Raw genomic sequence first — 25,944 nt, 5'->3', positions numbered from 1 at the left:
CATGCCGGAGCTTCTGCTCAGCAAACAAAACCTTTTGAGCTTCAGAACACTACACGTGGCGAAAAGCCTTCTCTAGTTCATGCAGCCACTTGTTCGGAAACATAGTATCTTTAGTCACACCAGTGAAGGTAGGCACTTGCAACTTCAGAAAACTCTCTATCAGACGGGTATGGGGAGTTCCAGCTAATTTTTCAGCATTCGGAACATCAATAACAAGATTCCCGTTTGAACCAGCCCGAGTCTCATTATGGAGGTTCATGAAATCAGTCATCATTTGATTGAACTGATTAGCTTGTTGTTGCATAATATTGCCCATGATGTTGGCAATATCACCGAAACTTCCTACCGGCGAAGCACCAGGTATGTCATTAGTAGTTTGACCATTCATATGAGTCTATTGATCAGAACCACCATCAGAAATGCTCCCATTAGGTATTTCTTCATTCCCGTTACTACTGGAACCAACATGACTATTTCTTAAAACAACAATTCTGCAAAACCGAAAAAGATCAAAATTCCAAAAATCGAAAATTCGTAAAAAATCACATGTCCAAAAGATTGGCAAACTTAAATTAGGCTTATAAATATCCATATAGTCATCAAACAATCAATCATAGGTTTAAAATTGCATTCCTCCAAAATCCAACAAAAATTGGACCTACTATGACTGTTGATCGACTGCTTGGTCGATTGGCCCAATCGACCAATGTAGTACTGTGCGCGAAAATCAGGTTTTAAGCCACACCTTGCACTTCCAACCTCATTTCAATCATTGCAAACTTGAGAGAGAGCTCTAGGGGAAATGTTTCTAAGGTCTCCTAAGGTGATTTCAAGTTGGTTTAGTGCTTCTTCAACATCACTACAACACTACAACACTCTTTGATGATCACACAAGGTAGGTTCTTCACACTTCTCTCATTTCAAGTTCTTCACCAAGGTTTCTTTCAAAAAGAATAAGCAATGTTTGTCATCTTTGGTTAGAATCATGTTTAAGGATGTTTATAAACATGATCCAACTATTTTCCATGCAATGCCATGCCTTAACAACAAATTCCAACAAAAGCAAGCTTTTGTCACCGTTAATGCAACCGAAAATCCCCAATTTGAAAAAAAAAAAAAAAAAAAAAAACTTTGATTACTTTCAAACCACTAGGAGTTTTGGCACTAAATCAATTCCTACATGCTTGAAATGATATAGTAGATGTGTGCATGTAATTTGATTGAACCAATTTCACAATTTTCAAAATCCAAGTTTAACTTAATTTGCAAAAATCCCCTTTTCCTTCTTGCTGAATTTTCGCTTTTAGACCATGATTTTGATGGATTTTCTTCAAATAAACCTTCTTAGCATGCTATTCCAAGTATTATGCACATGCTAGTATGTTCAAATTGCAATTTTTCCAAAATTGAAAATTTCCAAAAAATTACGAAAATGCCATTGTTGCTGAATTTTTCATAATAACACTGACATCAACTTCTTTTGTCTTTTCCACAGACATCTTTACCATGCTGCCATTAGGACGAAGACGTCTAGTAGGTGCTAGCAAAGGGAGGGGCCAAGTACCAGCTCATCCAAGAGTGGAGGTTATTCGAGTGGATCGATTTGACACTCCCTAGGCGGAGTTCTTATATGAGGCATATTTCGAGTATTGCAAGTATAGATTTCCGTTGGCTACTCCACTTACCGCATCTTTGGATCTTCAGGATCAGGAAGAGATTTGACACCATGCGGTGGACTCATCTCTTCACGGCAGACTTGCCCATTTATCTGGAGTTGGTGAGGTTGTTCTTCAGCGAACCTTACATCTGTCGAGGAGGCTAGAGGTCAGGGTTCCTTTGGATTGATCATTCGGAATCGGATCTGGGAGACACAGATCAGGTTTTCCACGAGGACGTTGGCTGAGATTCTACAGATACAGTACTATCCACATGAGTGTAGGTGGATACCTACGGGAGCTGAGGTGGACAACTACTTACTACCTTACGAGCTTCATGAGATGCGTTCCACTCTTTGGAACGATGATCGGTGCCACAGTCCACGGAACAATGGTCAGATGACAGATTCGGCTAGGGTCATCGGTCGCATTGTGGGCTAGAACATCATGCCGAAGGCCGGACATCACCATAGGTTTACAGTGATGGAGGCTCTTGTCATCTATCTTATCTAAATGGGGTTCAAGATCAATTTGTCCTAGATCATCCAGAACGTCATGATAGATTTGGTAGCACACCCGAGTACGAAGAACCTTTGCTTCGGACGGCTACTGACACTAGTCTTCCGGTACTTTGAGATGAGGCTGGGGGGCACCGATGAGGTTACTGGAGATCTGGGCTATGCCATCGGGACTAAGACTATTCGTCAGATGCAGCTTACCCAGACAGAGAGAGATCCCATGGTGAGGATGACGATGACTCAGAGGAGGGGGATGATGAATTGAATGGTGGTGGTGAGGATGTTGGTCCAGATAGTGATGACCAGGCCGAAGATGATACTGAGATGCACGAGGCTGATCCGGAGCATCACGAGATCCCCACATTATCGCATTTTGATATCGGAGGTCCTTCCCACATAGTTCTAGAGACTTCGGATCTATGTGCTTAGATGCGATTCATGACTTCCATTCTGGAGAGGATGGAGGTCGACAGTTACAGAATAGAGTCGAGACAGGAGCAAATGCAGTCTCAGTTGACACAGGTCGCAGAGGATGTTAGAGTACTTCGAGAGCATAGACAATTACCTAGATAGATTGTACTTAGGATTTTCCTTTTATGCTTATCAGATGTACTCATTGTAATGATTTTCCTAATATCAATGAAGTTCACTTTTTGTTTCACTTCTTTATTGTGTATTATGCATTTTTCTTTTATTGCATTAAGTGATGTTTATTAAATTATAATTATTATGCATTATTCAACAAACATATTATGCTTCATTAATTTAGTTTTTAATCCAAGTCTTCTATTATTCACCTCTAAGAATACTTGAGTCATTTTTGGATCTATGACTCAGGAACGTTTCATTATTGTTTTCTGTGGTTAAGATTTCCTTGAACTATGGGCTCTGATACCACTCTGTCACATCCACCCAGCCGGTACCCTACCTGGCATACCCGAGTGTGTGATCCATAGCCCCGAAGATCAAGTATCGAGGAAATCATCCTCCCACATATACAATAACATAATCATGAACAAGATATAATCAATGTAACATTATAAAAACAAAGAGATCAAGATAAGAAGAAGAGAATGACAATATAATCAGAGTGCAGAAAGAATGATACCAATACAATAATCAAATGTAGAGTGTGCAGAAAACACTCCACATAATACAGCGAAAAGTAGATCGAAAGTCAAAACTAAGCTATTACATCTGGGAAACAAAAGCTAAAAGAAAGAGGAAGATTGTTCTATTAACTAAACAAAGGTCTCTTCTGACTTATAAAGAACGTCTTCATAACCATAAACTTTAGAAATCAAACACGGCCGCTTCCACTCCAAGGTAGGGCTAATCCTGGTACGCAGCATGATCACACAAGGAATCTTCACCGTAATCTTCATAACCGCTAGCACCTTGAGAGTAGTATGCATCATCGGCTTGTGCTTCGTAGTACTGGCCGTCATACTCGTTAGTACCTGCAGGATAGTCTAACAAAGATATTTGCAAAAATGAGTGAGTTCTAAAAAACTCAACAAGGCAAGTTATATCAATAGCAACTTAGTAAAACATGATAAGACAACATAACATGATGCAAAATGAAATGAGACAGACAATGTATGTATGAATCTAACTCTATGTATGCTGGTTTCTATTGGCAGACATGCTTTAAGTCATAGCACCATACTTCTTTGGGTAGGTCTCAAGTCACTCTCCCTCAACCATTCCGGTATCTTGGGTTCTCCGGTTGGTAATGGGTCCTGCATCCCTCTGGACATTCCTTGGCTAGGGTTTAGGTCACCGCTCTCTCACATCACCATTGGTCTAAGTATTGGCATATGTCAAGGTCAAGCCTAGCCAAATGCAAGTCATCTACTTGGTTATATCAACTTAGGGTTGGATACTTCCATTCCTCACCCTGAGCGATCCTTTCCGGTACCTTTCCCTCTAGAGTCATCATATCCTATGGCTACAACCAACTTGGACTACGGACTCATCAACCCTATTGGTCATCCATAAATAATAAACGGGAAGCTCTCATGTCTTCTCACGGATAAAACTCACCGGTCTCGAGCGCCCATGAGCCCAAGTCTACTAATTGCGACCCTACCAATAAATGACCCCCACAATGTGATCCATGTCCTTTCACGGGTTGGTTACCTGTCTTGAGCGCCCACAAACCCACATTGCTACCACGGGTTACTCGGTCTCAATACCCTTCTGAATTGGGTCTGATATAACAAGGACATCCGATCCAAACACCGCTAGACGAGCCCTAGGTTTGACAACCAATAATCCGAGAAAGTGTCAAAGGGCACCATAGGAAATGTCCCATACCATTCCCACTGATGTCCAAGGATAGAAACGTCAAAGGGACATTCCCTAATCCCAAATCATACCTAATCAATCACAATCTCAATTCAGTCATAACATACGCAACTGATATTCCATCATATAGAAAGATACATTATGGAATATGAGAAATACATGATTAAGATCCTACTGTACTTAAGGTACTTACAACAATAGCATCATGATAAGAAACTATAAGAACAACAGTGTTTTCATGAAATTCCCAAATTAGAAACTAAGATCATACAATCTAGGTTATTATGGAAACAACCGTCCTTACCTTAATTAGCTTTTATGAAAATCCGGAGATCAAAGGGAATGGTTCCAAAGTTAGCAAATAAACCCTAAACAAGCATAAATACATCATTAGGAAAAAGACCTAGAAGATTAGAAATCAAACAGATCAAATCGGACGAAGAACAAAGCTACTGTCAGCCTTGGTCGATTGGGTGGTAGCTTGGTCCAATCGTCCAGATGAACAGTATGCAGCAGAATTCAGAATTTTGATCCGAAACTCATCTTCCAGGATTCAAATCACTCCGAAAATTCAAAGGAACATTAAGAACAGTAATCTAAGACTAACTAGCATAGATTAAGCACCAAACAATGATCAAAATCATGACTTTCTAATTTGAAAACATGACTTTCTAATTTGATCAAAACATGGTTTTCGATAAAAAAAAACCATGGATTCAAAGGAGAAAACAAGGATTCATTCTAGATGAATATCAACAGTAGATCATTCATGAATCTAACATGAAAACATATCTAACATGCTAGAGAAATCAAATCAAAGGAATGATCATGGCTTCATGAAGAAATCATAAGAATCATGGTTAAAATCAAGAATGATGATCATTGGAATGAATGGAGATTCATTCCCAACCTTGGAGACTGTAGAAGAGGTGTTTGCAAGGATGCAATATCTTCTTCATAATCACAGTATAGGAATTAGATCATGGCAAGAGTAAATCAATAACAAGTATGAGAGATTACTAACCTTGATTGAGGAACAAGAGATGAAAAACTTGTGAACTTGCAAGTAGATCTTCTTCAACACCAAGAGAGGCTTTGAGAGGGGTTCTCCACGTTCCTAAGGGTTTTAGAAACAAAAGAGGCTAAGAAACACATAGTTCTAATATATAGAGCACCAAAAGACCTAAACAAAGGATCTTCAAAGATTGGGTCCCTCGTTGGTCGATTGGCTAGTCGACTGGCTCAGTCGACCACCCAGTCGACCAAGCATGACAGCAAGGCCAAATTAGGGACATCAAGGTCCAAACCTCTTCCAAATCCAATGGGCTTCTCCCAACTCAACGTATGACTTACCTAGTATAGAGGAATGCCTTCAAATCATGTTCAACCAGGCTCTAGGTTCATCAATTAAGCTCATCTTCATCAAGGTGCAGTTTCATTTCCAAATCTGCCAAAGCTTCCAAGTATGGAACATAATCATCAACTTCCATGGGTTCTGGGTCAAACACCATGTGTCACACCCTACCCGCCGGTCTTGGTTACCCGCCCGAAAACCCGTGGGAGCGATCCGTCACAGGATCCACCGTTCTAGTCTATCAGTGATAATAAATGCTAGTAAAGACAATCATGAGCAAGAATAGTTCAATAATTAAACAAAAGGATTACATGAGTCCAAATACTCCAATTAAATAATCAAGGAAAGAATAAATAATCAAAATATAAATGAATTCAGCAGAAGCAATCAAAAAGAGTTATATGATTTTCTTTCCAATTTCCTTTTCTAAAGCTAAATAATGTTTTTCAAGAATTTCTAGAAATGGGGTCCTCCAATTCTTCTCCATACGGTGAGCAAACTGTCTGGCAACTTGTCTTCTCCGCCTATCAATGGGTGCTATAAGCGCATTCCATGCATTCGCAGGAGCTCCCCGCAAGAGCTATCTCCATTTCTCATTGCCGGTGCCACATCTTCTTCATACAGGAAGGTTCCTTCATAGGAAACCAATCCATCTTCTTGCGTATTTCCTCCATCTGTACAAGCTAATAAAACGTAGACAAATAAAGGAATGAGTTCTGGAGAACTCAGTAAGAACAAATAATGATTCTCATCCATATGTCAAACCAATCAGAAATGCATAGATGATATGTATGAATGCAAAGTATGAATACCGCTAAGATCTAACCATGCAAGTCTCTATCAGTTGACATGCTTTAAGATATACACCAGCCCTCCTCTGGGTAGGTCTAGTCACTCTGATCCGGCAAGGACTGGTTACCTCTGTAGGGATCCTGGGTAAAATGGAAAGTCCACACCTGGCTCTCAAACCATGGCTGGGGTTAAGTCAACACTCTCTCACCACGACCATTGGCATGAGTACTGGCGCATGTCGGGGTTTCTAATCCAATGTAGGTCATAAAGGTAACATACTACATGAAGTCCATATACATCCACTATGGCACCAACCAACTCGGTTCAGTATTCTTCGCAACCTAGGAATGAAAACCCTCACGGACTGGCTACCGCTCTTGGACTCCATTCCATAACCCTATGGTCATCCACATATTGTTGGGGCGGAATGCTCTCATGACTCCTCACGACACCCGGTCCATTCCTTGGACGTCCATGAGCCCAACCCTAACATATGCAACCCTACCATTTATATGCCTAACTGTCACATCCTCCCAGCCGGTACCCTAACTGGCATACCTGAGAGTGTGATCCACAGCCCTAAAGATCAAGTTTAGGAACGATCATATCCATTTCGCACAATAACATAATCAAAAGCAAGAACAAATCATAATGTTCAAGTAATTTATAATAAAAGTCAAGAAAGGATCTCAGAAGGATCACTATAGAATATCAGAGTGCGGAATAACAAGATACCAAATCAAAAGACAACTGTAGAGTATAGCGGAAATATACCCTACAAACACATGCGGAAGGTAGATCCAAATCTAAATAAAGCTCTAAGCTAATACAAGTATAGTAAAAGATAAGTCTAGAAGAAACAAAAGAAATCTAATCCACATCTTCAGTCAGCTCTTCTTCTCCTTCAATCTTAACTTCTTCACCTTGCGCTTCCTCATACGGACCGTCAAAGAAATCCGAACCTGTAGAGAAGTCTAACAACAGATTGTACAAAAAGGAATGAGTTTCTTTCGAAACTCAGTAAGGCAAGTTAATCCATAACAACATAAATAACATGTGGCAAAACATAACAAGATGCAATGCAATATGAAACAGATAATGTATGTATGCATCTAAACTCTATGTATGCTGGTCTCTATGGTAGACATGCTTTAAGTCATAGCACCGTACTTCTTTGGGAAGGTCCGCTCACACCCTCAACCATTTAAGATATCTTGGTAGCCGGTTGGTAATGGGTCCTGCCTGCATCCCTCTCGGACAAACCATGGTAGGGGGTTAAGTCAACACACTCTCTCACAACCATTTGGCATAAGTACCGGCGCATGTCAGGGAAAAGCCTAGCCCAATGCAAGTCATCTAGTCAGTTACATCAACTCAGGTCCAGATACTTCCATTCCTCGTCCCTGACGATCCTTTCTGGTATCCTTTCCACTAGAGTCCTAATAGTCCCTGACTACGGACTCATCAACCCTATTGGTTATCCACATATGGTAAACAGGAAGCTCTTATGTCCCCTCACGGATCATTTCACCTGTCTTGAGTGCCCATGAGCCCAAGTCTAGCCATATGCAACCCTCCAATAAATGGCCCCCACAATGTGATTCCCGTCCTCTCACGGGTTGGTTACCGGTCTTGAGCGCCCGTGAATCCCCATTGCTACCACGGGTCGTTCGGTCTCAATACCCTTCCGAATCGGGTCTGATATAACAGGGGTATATCCTAGACAAACACCGCTAGACATCCCTAGGTATGACAACCATTGATTCGGGAAAGCGTCGATGGGCATCTTCGGAGAACATACCATACTATTCCCTCCGATGTCCAAGGACAGAAGCATCAAAAGGATACTCCCCAATCCCAAACCAAACTTAAGCAAACACATTCTCAGAACAGTCATGACATACACAACCAGCAGTTCATCATATACAAGAGAATGTAAAAGCAAAAATCATATTAGGAAATAATAAGTAATTCATATATCATGAATAATAAAAAGACAATATAAACAAGTGCTACTGTTCCCACAGTAGGAGATCAGAATTAAAATACAAAAACAGTAGGTAATCTCATAGTTTCATAAAGTAGAAACCAGAGAACAAGCAATCTATGTAGTTAAGGAATTAACTGTCCTTACCTTGATCAAGAATTGGAGTTGACCAATCAGGACAGCAAGGTTCAAACAAGGATTCGGTGGGCTATACAAGGTCAAATTGAGTGAGGTTTTCTTCTACGAGTCAATCAAGAAGTCTAGTTTCCAGAAATACTTTCAGATCAAGAATTGGAGTTCATTAGGTCCACCAAATAAGCTCACCTTCTTCGATGCGCAAGCAGGATTTGCCAGACATAGTTCAGCAACTTCGGACAGGGATTTGGAGGGTTATATGGGGTCAAATTGAGTGGGTTTTTCTCCTACAAGTCCATCAAGAAGTCTAGTTTTGGGAAATATATTTGGATTGAGCAGAAGTGTTCATTAGGTATTTCAACTAATTCACCCCTCTTCGGTGCGCAGATTCAAAACTAACACTGACAATGCTCTCAAGTGAGGGGCATCATCGACAATGCCCATGGGCTATGGTTCCGAAACCAAATCATCAACCAAAAGGGTCTACAAGCAACAAGCTAAGATCAAATCAAGGTCCAACTTTAAGGTCAAACATTTAAACTAACCCTTCTTTACCCAAAACAGATAGGGTGCCCTGGCTAGGTTTGGGCTGGATTTCACACTAACAGTGGACCATCGTCACATTATGTCATCACGGGTCATCCGTGTCACATCCTCCCAGCCGGTACCCTAACTAGCATACCCGAGAGTGTGATCCATAGCCCCGAAGATCAAGTATCGAGGAAATCATCCTCCCACATATACAATAACATAATCATAAACAGGAAATAATCAAGGTTTAATATTATAAACAAAGGTTTAAAACAATAATGAATAATCAGTATAATCAGAGTGCGGAAAAGATACCAGATATCCAATGATATCAAAAAGAGTAAAGTGAGGCGGAAACTCACTCCACCAATATAGCGGAACGTAGTATGAAAGTCAAAAGGAATTACAACTGAAACAAATGTACTAAGAAATAAACTAAGATCAAGTGTCTTCTAGTTTATAGATAACCTCTTCATAAGTATGGACTTCGTTAATCCAATGAATCCGTTCTAACTCTATGTTGTTTTCAAAAGTAGTACGCAGTTTGATCTGCCGGGGGATCATCAGAGTAATCTTGATCGTTGCCAGCACCTTGCGTGTAATACGCTTCATCGGCTTGCGCTTCACTGTAATGCTCGTCATAATAATCTGTACCTGTAGGATAATCTAAACAAAGAATATACAAAAAGGAATGAGTTTCGAAGAAACTCAGTAAGGTAGTTAATCCATAACATCATAGATAACATGTGGCAAAACATAACATGATGCAATGCAGTATGAAACAGATAAAGTATGAATGCATCTAAACTCTATGTATGTTGGTCTCTATGGTAGACATGCTTTAAGTCATAGCACCGTACTTCTTAGGGAAAGTCCGCTCACACCCTCAACCATGTAAGATATCTTGGGTTCCCTCAACCATTTAAGGTATCTTGGGCAGCCGGTTGGTAATGGGTCCTGCATCCCTCAAGACAAACCATGGCAGGGGGTTAAGTCAACACACTCTCTCACAACCATTTGGCATAAGTACCGGCGCATGTCAGGGAAAAGCCTAGCCCAATGCAAGTCATCTAGTCAGTTACATCAACTCGGTCCAGATACTTCCATTCCTCGTCCCTGACGATCTTTTCCAGTATCCTTTCCACTAGAGTCCTAATAGTCCCTGACTACGGACTCATCAACCCTATTGGTTATCCACATATGGTAAAGGGGAAGCTCTCATGTCCCCTCACGGATCATTTCACCAGTCTTGAGCGCCCATGAGCCCAATTCTAGCCATATGCAACCCTCCAATAAATGGCCCCCACAATGTGATTCCCGTCCTCTCACGGGTTGGTTACCGGTCTTGAGCGCCCGTGAATCCCCATTGCTACCACGGGTCGTTCGGTCTCAATACCCTTCCGAATCGGGTCTGATATAACAGGGGTATATCCTAGCCAAACACTGCTAGACATCCCTAGGTATAACAACCATTGATTCGGGAAAGCGTCGATGGGCATCTTCGGAGAACATCCCATACTATTCCCTCCGATGTCCAAGGACAGAAGCATCAAAAGGATACTCCCCAATCCCAAACCAAACTTAAGCAAACACATTCTCAGAACAGTCATGACATACACAACCAGCAGTTCATCATATACAAGAGAATGTAAAAGCAAAAATCAGATTAGGCAATAATACGTAATTCATATATCATGAATAATAAAAAGACAATATAAACAAGTGCTACTGTTCCCAAGTTAGAAAATCAGAATTAAATTACAACAACAGTAGGTAATCTCATAGTTTCATAAAGTAGAAACCAGAGAACAAGCAATCTATGTAGTTAAGGAATTAATTGTCCTTACCTTCTAACTTGGATAGGATCTTAAAGAATCAAGTATGATCTTGACTAAACCTGAGAAGACAGTCCTAAACAAGTGCACACAACATGTTAGGAATGATGCATAAAGGAAAAGATCATAAATCAATCGAAATAGACCAAGAATGAGGTTGCTTGTATTCATTGGTCGATTGATTGGTCTCGTTGGACCAGTCGACCAATGCAGAAAGTGGCCTACAAGAATCCGAATTTTGAGAATCAAGAACCGAATTTGATGGTTCAAAAGGGTACAAATCAGAGGGAAATTATCATGGTAGTATTCTAGGGTATAGAGGATATCAAATCATAAATCAAATCAAGTTCCCAAGTTGTAACCTAGGAACAAAAAGGTTAACCTACTAGGTTAAACATAGATTATGAGGGAAAAATATTATAATCAAAGTTTAAAGAACTAGGATATGAAGATTACAGATATAGTAAAGAAAACACATTGATTGGGTTACCATTATCAAACTAGGGGTTCTTGATCTTACCCAAGAAATTAGGGTTTCACCCTTTTTTGTTCTCATGAAAAGGTTGAGATCACAGGAGGGAGGGAATTGATGATGGGTCAATTATAACAAGAAGAATTAAAGAATATTGAATTTAGATCAACCTCCACATTACCCATGAGGTTTCCTTTCACAAGGGAGGTTACCAAAAGCTCTCCAGACGATCACACAGGTTAGGGTTTCAAAGGATTAGGGTTAGGGTTTCGACGATTCTACTGGCTGAGGTTAAGATCATGATGATGATCATGGATCTTAAAGAACATGATGAGATCATGGAATAGATGGTTGCAAGAGTGCATCATCTTCTTCCTGATCTCAACGAAGAACAGAATTAAAGAAAGAAAATCAGAGATAGAAAAAAGAGTGAGTGAAATCATACCTTTGCTTGTAGGAGGATGAAGAATTCTTCAAGTCTTTGTGAGAGATCACCAAGGAATGCAAGGGAATGGGTTAGATTAGGGTTCTAACTCGTTCCAGAGGCTTAGGAGGCAGAGGAGGCGGAGTATTCCCGAGATTAGACTTAAATAGAAGAGACGGGATTCAAATTTTAAAAACAGAATCAATTGGTCGATTGGTTGGTCGATTGGTTCAATCGACCAATGAGTCGACCAATCAATACAGCAACTTCAAAACAGGGAATTGAAGGCTCAGATCAAGTCCAAACATCAAGGGGTTTTGGACACACCTAGAGTGACATACCTAGGAGTTAGAATTGCCTTTGAATCAATACGAGACCACTCCAAGACCATCAACTAATCCAATCTTCATCGGGGTGCGTCTCCACCATTGGAACACCGGCATCAACACTCATGGATTCCAATCCAGCCATCAAGTCTTCAACAGAAATGGCCCAAAGATGACTTCTTGCCTTACTTCGGGTCACTGGACCTACAAATAACAAAGTTTCTGGATTAAGGTCAGGGTTGGGTTTCACAATCCGGCTTCAATTCCCCTACCGAAAGGGTAGTAGCATGTAGGGTACCTAACCATGCAACTCTAGACTCTACCTAGGTATGTCATCCAAAGAGTTATGATAGAGTTAAAGACATCAGCAAGCATGTGTCCCATACCACAACCCTCTGATATCCCAAGCTAAGATATCCCAATGGAATACTCCTTCCATCAGAACCACAAACCATCAACCATTAGCATATCATATTCATAATCAACAAAGTATAAGTAAAGACAGTACAAACAACAAGCATATCATAAGATCAGCATGCTAAACAAGGTTACAGCAGTATATGAAAAGAAAGAATAGTGATAACAGACACTGGACTAGCATGTTCAAGTCATTACATAAGGATAGGATTGTATGTCCTTACTTGTAATTATGTAGAATTCCCTCTAACTTGCAATCCATAAACTATTATAAGACTTTTATTTGAAACAGAGAACACCTATATACAGGGTTACTGTCACATCCACCCAAGGGATACCCTATCTGGAATACCCGGTGGAGTGATCCACAGCCCAAAAGATCAAGTTTAGGAACGATCATATCCACTTAGCACAATAACTTAATCAAAAGCAAGACCAATTCATAGTTTTCAAGTAATTTAATAATAAAAGTCAATGAAAGAATATTAGAATAATCACAAAGAACATCACAGTGCAGAAAGATACCAATAAAATAAATAATTAAAATGTGGGATGAGGCGGAAATCCACTCTACAACAACAACAGAAGGTAGGTCAAATAAAAGTAAAGGTTACAACCGATTCTCAAAAGGAGGGAAAGAAAAGGTAAGCAACTAAATTACAGTTTCTTCTAACTTATACAATGTTTCCTAAATAACAAAACCATAAGAAACTAAGCCAAGCCGAATCTGCTCCTGACAAATATCAGTCTCGAACTGCTAGTCTTTATCAACGTGTTCACCGCAACCAGTGTGGTACGAGTCACCAACTTGGTCTTCAGAGAGTTGACCGTCACAGTCAATAGTAGTAGTACCTACAGAAAAGTCTAACAAAATATTTTGCAAAAAGGAGTGAGTTCAAAAGAACTCAGCAAGGCAGTCATTCCATAAAACATAAGCCATATGATACAAGCCATAACATGATGCAATATGATATGAAACACATGATGCAAGTATGGTTCTAACTCTATGAATGCTGGTCTCTAAGGTAGACATGCTTTAAGTCATAGCACCATACTTCTTTGGGTAGGTCTCAATCACTCAAGCCGGTGGGAATTGGGTCCTGAAACCTTCCGGACAACCTTGGCTGGGGTTTCGGTCACCGCTGTCTCACATCACCATTTGGTCTAAGTATTGGCGCATGTCAAGGTAAAGCCTAGCCCAATGCAATTCATCTACTCAGTCATATCATGTCAGATCCAGATACGTCCATTCCTCGCCCCAGGCGATCCTTTCCGGTATCCTTCACACTAGAGTCAGCGAAATCCCGGATTACGGACTCATCAACCCTATTGGTCATCCACAAATAGTAAACGGGAAGTTCTCACGTCCTCTCACGGGTTGGTTACCGGTCTTGAGCGCCCGTGAGCCCAAGTCTAGCTATTTGCAACCCTACCAATAAATAGCCCCTTTCAGGTATCCATAGTATGGTTTATGTCCTCTCACGGGGTGGTTACCGGTCTTGAGCGCCCATCAAACCATACCCTACCACGGGTCGTTCGGTCTCAATGCCCTTCCGATTCGGGTCTGATACGACAGGGACATCCTAGCCACACAACTAGACAATCCTATGTATGTCATCCAATAACCCGGGAAAGTGTCGATGGGCACCTTCAGAGAACATCCCATACTATTCCCTCCGATGCCCAAGGTCAAAAGCGTCAATAGAACACTCCCCAATCCTAAGTTATACCTAAGCAACCACATACTCAAGTCCAACATATCACATACATTTGATACATCATCATAATGGAAGTTCAATCATAATATTGAAATGATTCATCATAAGTATAAGTGACAATAATAATTAATCATTATAACAAGAATATATGAAATCACAATACTACTGTTCTAAAGCATGTATAACAGTCCTATGATGTTCAAAAGTAATAAAGAGACCATGTTCACCAAGTTATGAAAATCAAGGCATAAGCACATAGCCTATGTATTTATGGCGATAACCATACTTACCTTAATCGAGTCGGAAATAATACCAAGAATAGCCCAAAAGTCAGTGTTTGTACCCTAGACATCACATAAGCAACATTAGAAAAGAAAACAATCAAATCGAAGGTCAAACGGAGCAATTCGGGCTAGTACATAGTTGCTATCATATCTTGGTCGATTGTCAGTCGACCAAGCAGTCGACCAGAGCAAACAGTAACGGGCTGAGAGTTGGCCTGAAACTGATCTTCCGGTGCTCCGATCGATCCGAAACTTGGAGGGAATGATTATGGCAATATAAGAACACTAAACACTAATTTTCATTAGGATCCAACGGTTCAATTAGGAATACCCAAATCGAAACCCTAGGTTCTATATGCTAATTATCAAGAATTGAATTGGAATTGATTGTAATTGCAAGGAATGATGGGGAATCAATCAAGGGAATGATAAGAACTAAATTAGAATCATGAATCCATAGTAATTTAGACCTAGCATACATCTACACATCAGTTTTGAATCAAGGATAGGTTGAAATGAAAGAAATCATAGAAATGCAATGTAAGCAATCATAATAGGAGTATATCATTGCAAGAACGTAGTTAGATTAATGGAAATGAAAGGGGAAACTCATGGCCGAGTGTTTGCAAGGTTGCAGCACTTCAGCCATGGTCCCAAGAGTAGAAATTAATAGGAGATTAAGTAGATTAGAAGAAGAAGAAGAGAATCCATACCTTGAAGCAATGATTGAGATGGAATGCCAATGATTAGAGTCAAAATCCTTCACCAACACCAAGAGATAGCCTAGGGAATGCCACTCCTCGTTCTCTGGAGTGCCAAAGCTTAGTTTAGACCTTCATTCACGAGTTCCAAAAAGTTAGGGTCAAAACAATCAAGATTTTTGTCATTTTTCGAAATCCATAATCCTGGTCGATCGGTTGGTTGGTCGCGACCGACAGTGCAATGACAGCAAGAACAGACACTTCGGACAGGGATTCGGAGGGCTATACATGGTCAAATTGAGTGGGGTTTTCTCCTACAAGTCAATCAAGAAGTCTAGTTTCCAGAAATACTTTTGGATTGTGTACGGGAGTTCATTAGTGCTTCAACTAATTCAATCTTCTTCGATGCGCACACAGGATTGGCCAGACATAATTCAGCAACTTCGGACAGGGATTCGGAGGGCTATACGAGGTCAAATTGAGTGGGGTTTTCTCCTACAAGTTAATCAAGAAGTCTAGTTTCCGGAATACCTTCGGATTGAGCACGGGAGTTTATTAGGTCCACCAAATAAGCTCACATTCTTCAGGATGCAGATTCAAAACAATCACTGACAATGCATCCAAGTATGGAGCACCATCAACCATATCCATGGGTTTCGGGTCAAACACCATGTCTTCCATAAAGAGGACCCACAAGGACAACTTCCATCATTTCGGGACATGGATCTACACTAAGGGAAAGATCGGACATGACTTTCTAAGGTTTTCAAAAATAGTAACACTGAAATCAATGTCCAACATCAAGGTCTAACATTAAACAAGTCTTTCTTCACCCAAAATAAATAGGGTGCCCCGGGCTAGGTTTGGGCTGGATTTCATAGTTACAATAAGGTATAAGTCGCATGAATCAAATCGGATCAAAACCAAAAGTCAGTTGGTCACTGGAAATCAGCCGGTCGCTCAGGCCGGTCACTTAAGTTGAGCGACCGCCACTAGTGACCGCCCCAAAAACAGAGAGTTCAAATCCGAAACTCAGGCTTCTGATCATCTGTTTTCAATTCGAATTTTGAATGATCATAGTCTGAATCTCAAATCTGACGCTCCTATAACCACGGGTGATACAAAACCTAAACAATGACATCAAATTGGTTATCCAGAAACCTCCCTCTTGATAAGATCAGCCCTTTCCACGAAAGTAGGGTTTCGTTTTCGGATCTGATCTCACCAAGATCAACAAAAAGGTAGGCAGTGCAATAGAAGGATCAAGAACAACCAAAGAGAAACACTAATCTACTTTTATCATAGCAAGTGGTGAAGTATGAGTGAACAGGGAATCACTTACCTCAACCAGATCAATTATGAAAAACAGTAGAACTATCTGGGACTCTAACAGCACTTTAGAACTCGCTTCGGCATGTCTCCACAAATGTCTAACCTCCAAAAATGGTAATCCCGAATATAATATTTGTAAAATAGGCGAGGGTTAGTATTTATAGGAGTCAGGGGCAAAATAGGGAAAAATCCCAAAATCAGGACCAGGCGGTTGCTTGGTTTAATCAACCGCCACTAGCAACCGCCTCCAAAACCCCCAAATATATTACTATACAAGGGTGCTTTGCTCAGGGGGTTGATGCCCAAGGACAACCTGACCCTAATGAAGACATGGGGGAGGTCTTACCTTCATTCTGGACATCTCCAGACATCACTTGCCTTCCAAAAGTCCAACTACCAAGCAAGGCAGGCTCTTTACCAAAAAGATCTAGATCCATGGGTTCAGGGGTATGGATCATGGGCTTCTACCCGGACACTCCACAAATTCACCCGGCTAGACCTTCGGGTTCTCGGACCTGGAATACGGATCCTGGGTTAGAAATATGGGGGTTGTTACACTATGTCTTCCACTGAGATGGCCCATAATTGACTTCTTCCTTCACTTCGGGTCTTCAACCTACAAACAACAGGGTTTCTGAGTCAAGGTTAGGGCTGGATTTCACAACATCGCTTTGTTCTTTTAGTGGTTTTGGGATCTCACAAAGGAAGACCTTGACTAGATTGCAAAGAACTTTTCTGAGTACAAGGATCTTGCTGAAAAAGCTCAACGAAACATATCTTTGCCTCTTACCAAAAGTGGACAACTCAAAATTTCCGGAGTACTTTCACCCAATTAGTCTCAGTGGCGTGGCTACTAAGCTAATTTTGAATATAAGAAGCAGACCAAAACACCTTATGGACAATATAATGTCTCCCTTTCAGATAGCTTTTGTTCCCTAAAGGGGAAAATAAAAGCAAAAGAAGGGGTAGAGAAGAATACAAAGGGAGTAGGACAAGGCCAAGCTAAAAAGCAACTATACAAAAGGCCAAACATGAGCCTCTTAGCCAGACTAAAAACTAAACTTAGAGTCAACAAAATGGAGCTCATAAGCAAAACTAGCCTGTGATAACCCCTTGGATCCTAACCTAGAACTCTAATTATAGGCTTGAGAACCTGAACAACTAGTAGGATGAAGTTGTGGGCCATCCAAGTTGAGACCATTGGATTAGCACTAGAACCCATGGATTTGGATGGTGAAGATGGTGGTCCTGTCGCTTTGTTGCAAACTACAAGGAGATCTGACAAGAACTCAAATGGTTTGGGCAAGTGGTTTTTCAGCTCACAAGTGATAGAGTTGGGAGGTGCCCTAGTCCAAGTAAGAGCCTTTGGAATGATCCCTAGGTCTGTAGAAGCATGTGGGTGCAACGGGATTGAGAAACCACCTTAGTACTGAAAAGTACTAGAGGCAATTGGTTAAGGTAGTTGATTGACCAATCTGCCACCCCTTGGCCGGTTAGTCAATTTTGTACTGGTAGTTTTGGGATTTTTTCCCCCGATACCCCTATTTATGGTTGTAAAACCCTGACTTCATCATTATTTTGCTCTAAGATAGCGTGGAAACCTAAAGAAAGTTAGGGAGCGAAGGAAGGCGTTTTTCACGAAGGAAACCATGTGTCCTCGTCAGATTTTAGATCTTAGGTAAGAAACAACTCGCTTCTCTTTTACTTGATTAAACTATTTGTTTCAGAGAGTTAGTTATGGAAATCCATTGTTGGAAGTATGATTTGGTTGGGAAACGCTTGTTTGCCATTAATCCCAATCAGATCACACATAAGGAATAGGATCCATATCCATTCTAATGGCATATTTGTTCAAAGAAGGATTCTCTACTTCTAGATCTAATAATTTAACTGGGTTTTAACCACTATTTCTTGTTTCGGGTGTTTGTAAAGCGATTTAGAGACATAGTTCATGCCTAAGATCAACCCATAACCCTTCGAGGATTAGGGATTGAAGGTGTGAATTTTGGATTTGGATTCATTTCGTGGGCACTCGCCTTTGTTTTTGAAGTATGATTTAGCTGAATTGACTCTAAACCCTAGACGTAATTATATGAACATGTTCTTAGGACCTACTATGATATGTTAGAGAACTAGTTTAGGTGAAATAAAGATTTATAGAAGGTTTTGGATATTGATCAGGTAAGGAGCAATGCACTTATGCTTGGATGGTTGATATGCTATTCCTTTGATATATGTTGTATACTTATGATATTATAGGATGATGGAATGTACTCTTTAAGTATGATTAATATGCGGAACTGTTAGGAATAGTTATTTGCTATTGTTCATGTTTGCTATAATGGTATAGTGATATGGAATGTATGATTTTGTGTTTGGGAATGCAATGATTTGTATGCTTATTACCTCACATCAGGGGTTGTGGCTTAGACCATTGCCCTTGGTGCCTTTAGTGCTATATATGGATGTTGTTTGGGCATACTAGCTAGGAGGTCTAGATGCATCGTTAGGTTATTTTTTTTCCATACTATTACCCATTCGGTATGGGTATTGAAGTTGAGTGACTTGTGATAGCAGTAGGGGGTTGGTGGGTGTCCAACAGTTGGTAGCCATCCCACGAGGAGACATGATCAGAGGCATCTACTTAACATATGTATATGACCATAGGGTTGCGATGTGTTAATTCAACAGTTAGTAGCGATCCCATGAGGATTAATATTCTTAGATGGAGAAGGATGCCAGACCAAAATGGCACTAGGCATGAGGGAAGGTATCTGGACCACATGTAGCCTAAGACATTGATGACTTTACATTGGGATAGGCTCATCCCTGACACGTGCCAGTTTTCATACAATGGTTTTAGTGTGAGAGTGAGGACCTATAACCCATACGCTGGTTGTGATGCGGACTATTTACCTTATACCTCCGTCATGACACCCAGAAGTTGGTTGGTGCCTATGAGATGTCTGTGGGAGACTTCCTAGAGGAGGTTGGTGTACGACTTAATGTGTGTTGACTAGATAGAGACTAGCACAATTTGCATCTTAGTTGCATTTATGGGCCATCATCTTATCATGCATGCTTATCACCCTTGTATATATTGACTATATGCCTTACAAAGTTTTTCGAAACTCACTCTTGCGGTTATCCTTCTTTTCTTCAAATTATTCTACAAGTTTTAATGGACGGCCCAAGAGTTCTATGCCGAGATATAAGCCCATGAAATGCCTATGGTGGATGACTACGAGGCACATGACAATTCATGTGTCTGCATGGAGTGCGCCTATGGTGTTGCATAGTAGATATAGGGCTTTCTTAGTTTGTTTCGGGACGAGATATAGAACTTAAAACTACCAGTTATTATTTTAGATATTAGTTGTGGGACAAATTAAACGTTATCAATTTTGAACACTTTTGCATATTTTACCATTCTTTTTTAGTATTGATGATAGTTGATTTCTATTCATTATTCATTGCATTTTATACTTTTTCTTGCTTATGATTTATGGTATTGGGGATGTTATTTATTACTGTGGCTATAACTTGATCTTGTGACTATGAATCACTTCCACCGGTAGTTGGGTTAGATCTGATACCTTCGGGTGGGGTGTGACAAAGCCCCTGTCCTTGGTCTTTTCTATTTGCTAGCAAATCTAGTTGTCCCTTAATGCTATGGTATTTAAAGAAGAGAGCCAATCCCTATTTATTGCATAGAGTGTAAACATGGTCAATTGGAAGAGTAATAATAGAATGGTGGGTTATATGGAACCCACCACCTTAGGGTGAATACAAGTTGAGCAGATGCAATTAGTGAAGAAGGAGAATCTGGGGGTATTGGAGGTATCATTTGTAAGTGGCAAGGAAGGATGATACGGGCTTCATTAGCGTTCTGGTTGAGGCAGTGGCCACTCGTGCAGGGGTTATGACGATTAAATATTGAGTCAGATAACAAGCCTTTGGTCCAAATACACAAATTTCATATTCCTTTTGAGGCGGCATGGGGTGTTGTAGGATAGTAAGATATTTAAGAATACAATTGGTGTAAAACCTTTATTCCAAGAGAGGCAAATGTAGGTACACATTCCCGTGCTAGAGAAGCCCAACTTGTGGCAAGTAAAACTATTTGGCTGATTCCCACTCCTTGATTTTTGTAATCAAGATGCCTTTTGCTCCTGTTGTGCTTCCCCCTTGAATAAATTTTCCATTTACTAAAAGTAAAAAAGAATATGAAATGAACTTTATAACATTCTGTAATAATATGTTCAGTGAACTGGACTTGCCAATTCCGACTACAACTACTCGATAGTTAGCACAAATCATGAGTTGTTTGCCCTATGATCGGTATACTCTATTGTTCATTAGTATTCAGCCAAAGGGAATGGTCCTTACTGATCTAGGTATTACTTGCACCAGTCCAAGGGTGACTCGAACTCAAAGTTTAGCTTAGGTTGCGAATTATGCCACATGTGGTGAAACTTTTTGTGGGATCATTTCAAGGCATTTCTCTTGGACTCAACCAAGAAAGGCATGTTCAACTTGAAACTACATACAGTTGTGTTTAACCAAGTTTAATTTGAGGCTCTGGAACATTTTTCTCTTGGCTAGTGCAAGAAAAGTTTTGTCAAAAATTTGAACTACAAAATGAACAATTAAAGAATAAAGCTTTTAAGAAATTGAGTGCTCATTGTGAACTAGGAAAGATGGAACCGGTTGTACATTGATAAAAGTATAAACTTCTACAGTAGTTTACATTCTCTAATTCCTAATAGTTGTGTATTTTTGGAGATAGTTGAGATCTTTTGGTGGTGTGTCATCTCACCTAGATCTTCTTTCCCAAAAACAAAGAGAGACTCCCAGAAAATAATTCCTTACATTAGCTCCTGCATATTTGGAGAAGTACTACTGAGTTGGTTCCCTTGAACTTCCAGGGGAGTGGCATTTCCATGTCCTGTCGGAGGAAATGGTTGATACCCTTCCTTGGTCTTCTTTAGGAGGAATGCAATACCTGTCTATTACAGAGGGAATTGTTGGTGAGCTTGAGACAATAGACATGGGCGAAGCTTCATTGACCGATCGAAGTTCTGTATTTTGTTTTTGATTTTTCATTATTCTAGAATCATGGGATGAAGGATCCCTCTCATCATATTTCCTTACCATTTCAGCAATTCTTTTCAATGTAGACCCAGTAGGATCATCACGTCTTATAACATCATCATTGTTACCCCAAAATCTAAGAAAAAATATGAAAAGTGTTAGAAAAGAAGCAGCTCCAGTGATGATGAATAGCCCCCCAAAACTATCTATTGTAAGACTATATGAAGAAATCGTGGTACAAGTCGTGTTTGGACAATTTTCTGTCCCAAACCATGCTTGCTGAATCCGGACCATTGTTTCTCCTTCTGTTACATTTAGAATTGCTCTTGAAACATCAGGAGCCAGTAGGGAACCTATTGGAAAGACCTATAAGAGACACAAATAGAAGGAATTCAAGTCAGACAAAAACTCACAATGGGAAGTATACAGAAGGGACATAGAGATAACTTACAAATCCAAATCCATCAGTCTTATATGTACGTCCAACCATAGTGTACTTGCCACAATATTTTGAAAGGAAGAGTTTCATGTATGGGATCTCATCAAAAGCAGCAGAAATACCACCATTGTTACTCCCTTTGGACAATTTTTCATCTAGTTCTTCTTCACTTGCATAGGATCTGATCTTGGATTCATCAAAGGTCATTTGCTTTAGCATCTCAAACACAAATGAACCTTGTTTGTACCCCACATACTCCCCATTTCTTATGAGCTCTTTTACATCTGTGACAGTGGGTTGAAGCTTTTGAACTGTCAACATTGAAGTTAGGCTTGCTGTGTAACTGGATGTGAGAATAAGCACAACAAAAACCCATATGGTAACAACAAACCTAGCCGAATTGCTGAACACCTCTTCTGTAGTCATAGAATCAACTTTTGTTAGTATCAGTCACTAGTACTAAATGGATTTTTATTGGCTAAGAGAAATACGAAATCAAAATTAGAGTAATTTAACAGTTATGGGATTAGCTCATAAAATGAGTGAAGGGAAAGAGTACTTACTATGTGAAAAAACCATTGTTGAGAAGGTGAACCAGAAGACCATTCCAAGTTGATTTTCAGGTGACCCTCTAAAATCATTGTTTACTCTGTGTTCAAGGACCCAGGTAACAAAGCCTGTGAAGATGAAGAAACTGAGAATGATACACCATAGCTTCCAATTCAAAGGCTTTAGGAAAAGCCACAGATTCTTCCTCCGATCTGGTTGGATCGGCACTATCATTGTTACACCAGATTCTGTGTATGGCATTGTAAAATCGACATACAAGGATCGATTGGCTATAATGGTCGTATCACCAACTACCGCGTCATAATTCTGTCAGAAGACAACAATGATAGTCATAGCACAGAAATGTTAAAGCTGCAACTTATTATAGAGAGATTAGGCTAGATAAACTAACTTGGAGATATACTTGGTAGATCAGATCATCATAGGTGCCCGCAGTTAAATCATCAGAATTCATGAATGGACTAAACTCATAAGGAAGGGCATAGGAAAGCTGCCTGATTGCAGCGTTGAAGACATCGATGCAGAAACCAGTTACAGTTGTGGCATTGGTAGTAGGATCTACTGTTACCTTCACAAATTCATTAAATCCATTCTTAACCGGAACACCAATCTTCAGTTTCTTTCCATTTGTAGGAATTACCCAACCCTTGGGCACAGTCGTAGAATCTCCTGGCCACACAATAGGACTGAGATTGGAACTTGAAGATGAATATAATTTTGTACTAGATGTATTCAGTTCATGTAAAATTCCATTTTCCGGTGTCCAGAACCCAATCTGCTTTCCCCTACTATCTATCACATTGAGGAACTGGAATGCATATGATTTTAGTTGTCCACCAGAAAGGCTAAAATCTCCACTCAAGCCTCTAAATTTTGTCTCCAAGATAAGCTGTAGAAGTTTAGGACCTATTGATGAGATTCCAAGAGTGGAAAGGTCTGTTACTTCATCAACTACATGTTGTTGTTGGAATGGGACATTCCCTGTCCCTAATTTCTCAACTGCCATTGCTAGTGCCCAAACAGTATCATAAGCCCACAGTCCGAAAACGCTAAGGCCAGCTCCTTCCATATCTAGGTTTTCTTCCTGAAATTTCTTCCTCCATCTAATATTAAAATTCTTAAGCTTATCAGTCATAGGAATGTAAGGTTCAATCCCAATCACACCTTGCATAGAATGAAGAACAGAGGGATCCAGAGAATTCAATTGATTAGATATCCCATATGTGATAATCCAAACATATCCTTCATTCATCATTCCAATTTCTTTTGCTTTCAGAAATAAAAGAGCAGCAACAGTGTAGGACATATGCACAACAAATACTCTAGTTTGCATTGTCATCATCTTGTAAAGCTCTGAAACAACTTGATCATTGTTGGCTGAAGGAGAAAGGACACTTCTATAGGAAACACGAGTCTCAATTTCCGTAAATGCATCAATTAAATAAGGTACAATTCCATTACCAAAATCAGAGTTTTCATAGATCAGCACTGCTTCCTTCCATTTGAAGGCTTTTACAATGGAAGCAATTGCTTTTACCTGAGAGGAGTCACTAAGACAAGCCCGAACAAAATAAGGAGTTTGATATGAAGAAAGAGATGGACTTGTTGCAGAAAAAGAGACAATGGGCACCTGGGCTTCATCACCAAGATCAATCACAAAGTTCGCCTCGGATGATGTTACTGGTCCAATAATAGCTTGTACTTGTATGTTCTTGAGTAGATCAAGAGCTGCATTAATAAAAAGTCTCATTTATCAATTTCTCCAACCATGGATCCTGACGTGTTTGAAACACATTCTGTTATTGATTAGCATACTCATGCATATCTATTCACTGAAATGATGGTTACTAGGTTTTCTTTCTGGTATACACAACCATTTTATGAAATGGTACTACAAGAATACTCAAGCTTGAAGTTTCACCATTCAGTGTCTTATATATGTAGGGACTAGGGAGTTTGAAGAAAAGAGTGCTTGGCAGAAACCTCTATCACATGTATTTAGAACTTGACACCTACTTTTAATATATCAACTGTTCTGAAGCTATTTATGTCTAAAAGAACTTCTAAAAGTAATTTGAAGGAAGTATATCATTGACTGGGTTTTCCTCCAATTTTGGTGAAGGGATCACATTTGATAGGGCGCCACAGCAAAGTCTGGATCGCCTCTCCGTCTAGAAGGCACTATGTGTTCCCTTGATGCCTTTTAACAGCACATTTTTCTTAGGACCCACCGATGATTTCATCTTTAAAGTTTTTATTATCATACTCAGATGTGAGCCCAACACAGAATGTATTATTAAAAAGCATCAGGAGAGCACGTATTGCTCCACCTATAGGGAGGTGACCCCGACTGGCCTGAGAGAGCCGAAATGGGTTGGGACAATAGTTAAGAACCCCAAAAAATAAAAATAAAACGCCTAAGATGGTAGATAAAACCACTGTGTAGTAGTGGAAGAAATTAGAAACTAGGGAATCATAGATTGAGATGATGCTTATTCATTATTATATGCTGGTTTTTCCTGCTCTTGCTACAGTCAACAAGGAGGTCACGCGACGTTTCCACTTCTAAATGACTCTTGATTTGGTTTCAATGTACAGGAGATTATCAAAGTATGCTGCAACAACTTCTTCAAGAACAAATTTCTTGTGGGTTATTAGAAAGCTGTGATTAAGGGAAGGCAAAAATACTAAAGCAAGCTCGGGAGGAAAGTGAGTAGTTACCCATAGAAGCAGCACGAACCACATTGTTCTTTGAATCCCTGGTGTGGAGAACGAGTCTTGTTTTGTAGAAACTATGACTGGCATAGAAATCAGATAAAGCCTTCGAGATACAGCTCAACCCAATTCTCCCAACCACTTTATTCAGATCAAGAACCACCCCAACGTTGAAGGGGATGGTGGTATTTTCAGCTACACCAAATTTTCCAATGAAGAAACTCAGAGATAATAATATGATTGGGAAAAGAACTTGGATTCTGTTCTTCATCTCTAACCTCAAGATCTGTTGAGCTTTCAATCTTTAACTCATTATTGCAATGCGCCTGAAGTCC

At 40.0% G+C, this 25,944-nt stretch overlaps 1 protein-coding gene across 1 annotated transcript; it reads right to left on the bottom strand.

Moving 5' to 3' along the window:
* Nucleotides 1–21,475: 21,475 nt before the first annotated feature.
* On the bottom strand, nt 21,476–25,944 carry LOC149018560 (glutamate receptor 2.7-like). Its single transcript, XM_089154383.1, is given in 6 exon segments — nt 21,476–21,752; nt 21,754–22,251; nt 22,337–22,740; nt 22,888–23,200; nt 23,286–24,622; nt 25,616–25,944. Coding segments are annotated over 6 exon segments (2,910 nt in total). The 5' UTR covers nt 25,881–25,944; the 3' UTR covers nt 21,476–21,659.

This window comes from Hakea prostrata, chromosome 4 (assembly GCF_041222555.1).
Source record: "Hakea prostrata isolate BN-2017 chromosome 4, UWA_Hpros_2, whole genome shotgun sequence".
Lineage (NCBI taxonomy): Eukaryota > Viridiplantae > Streptophyta > Magnoliopsida > Proteales > Proteaceae > Hakea > Hakea prostrata.
This window is presented reverse-complemented; position numbering and strand designations above follow the sequence as displayed.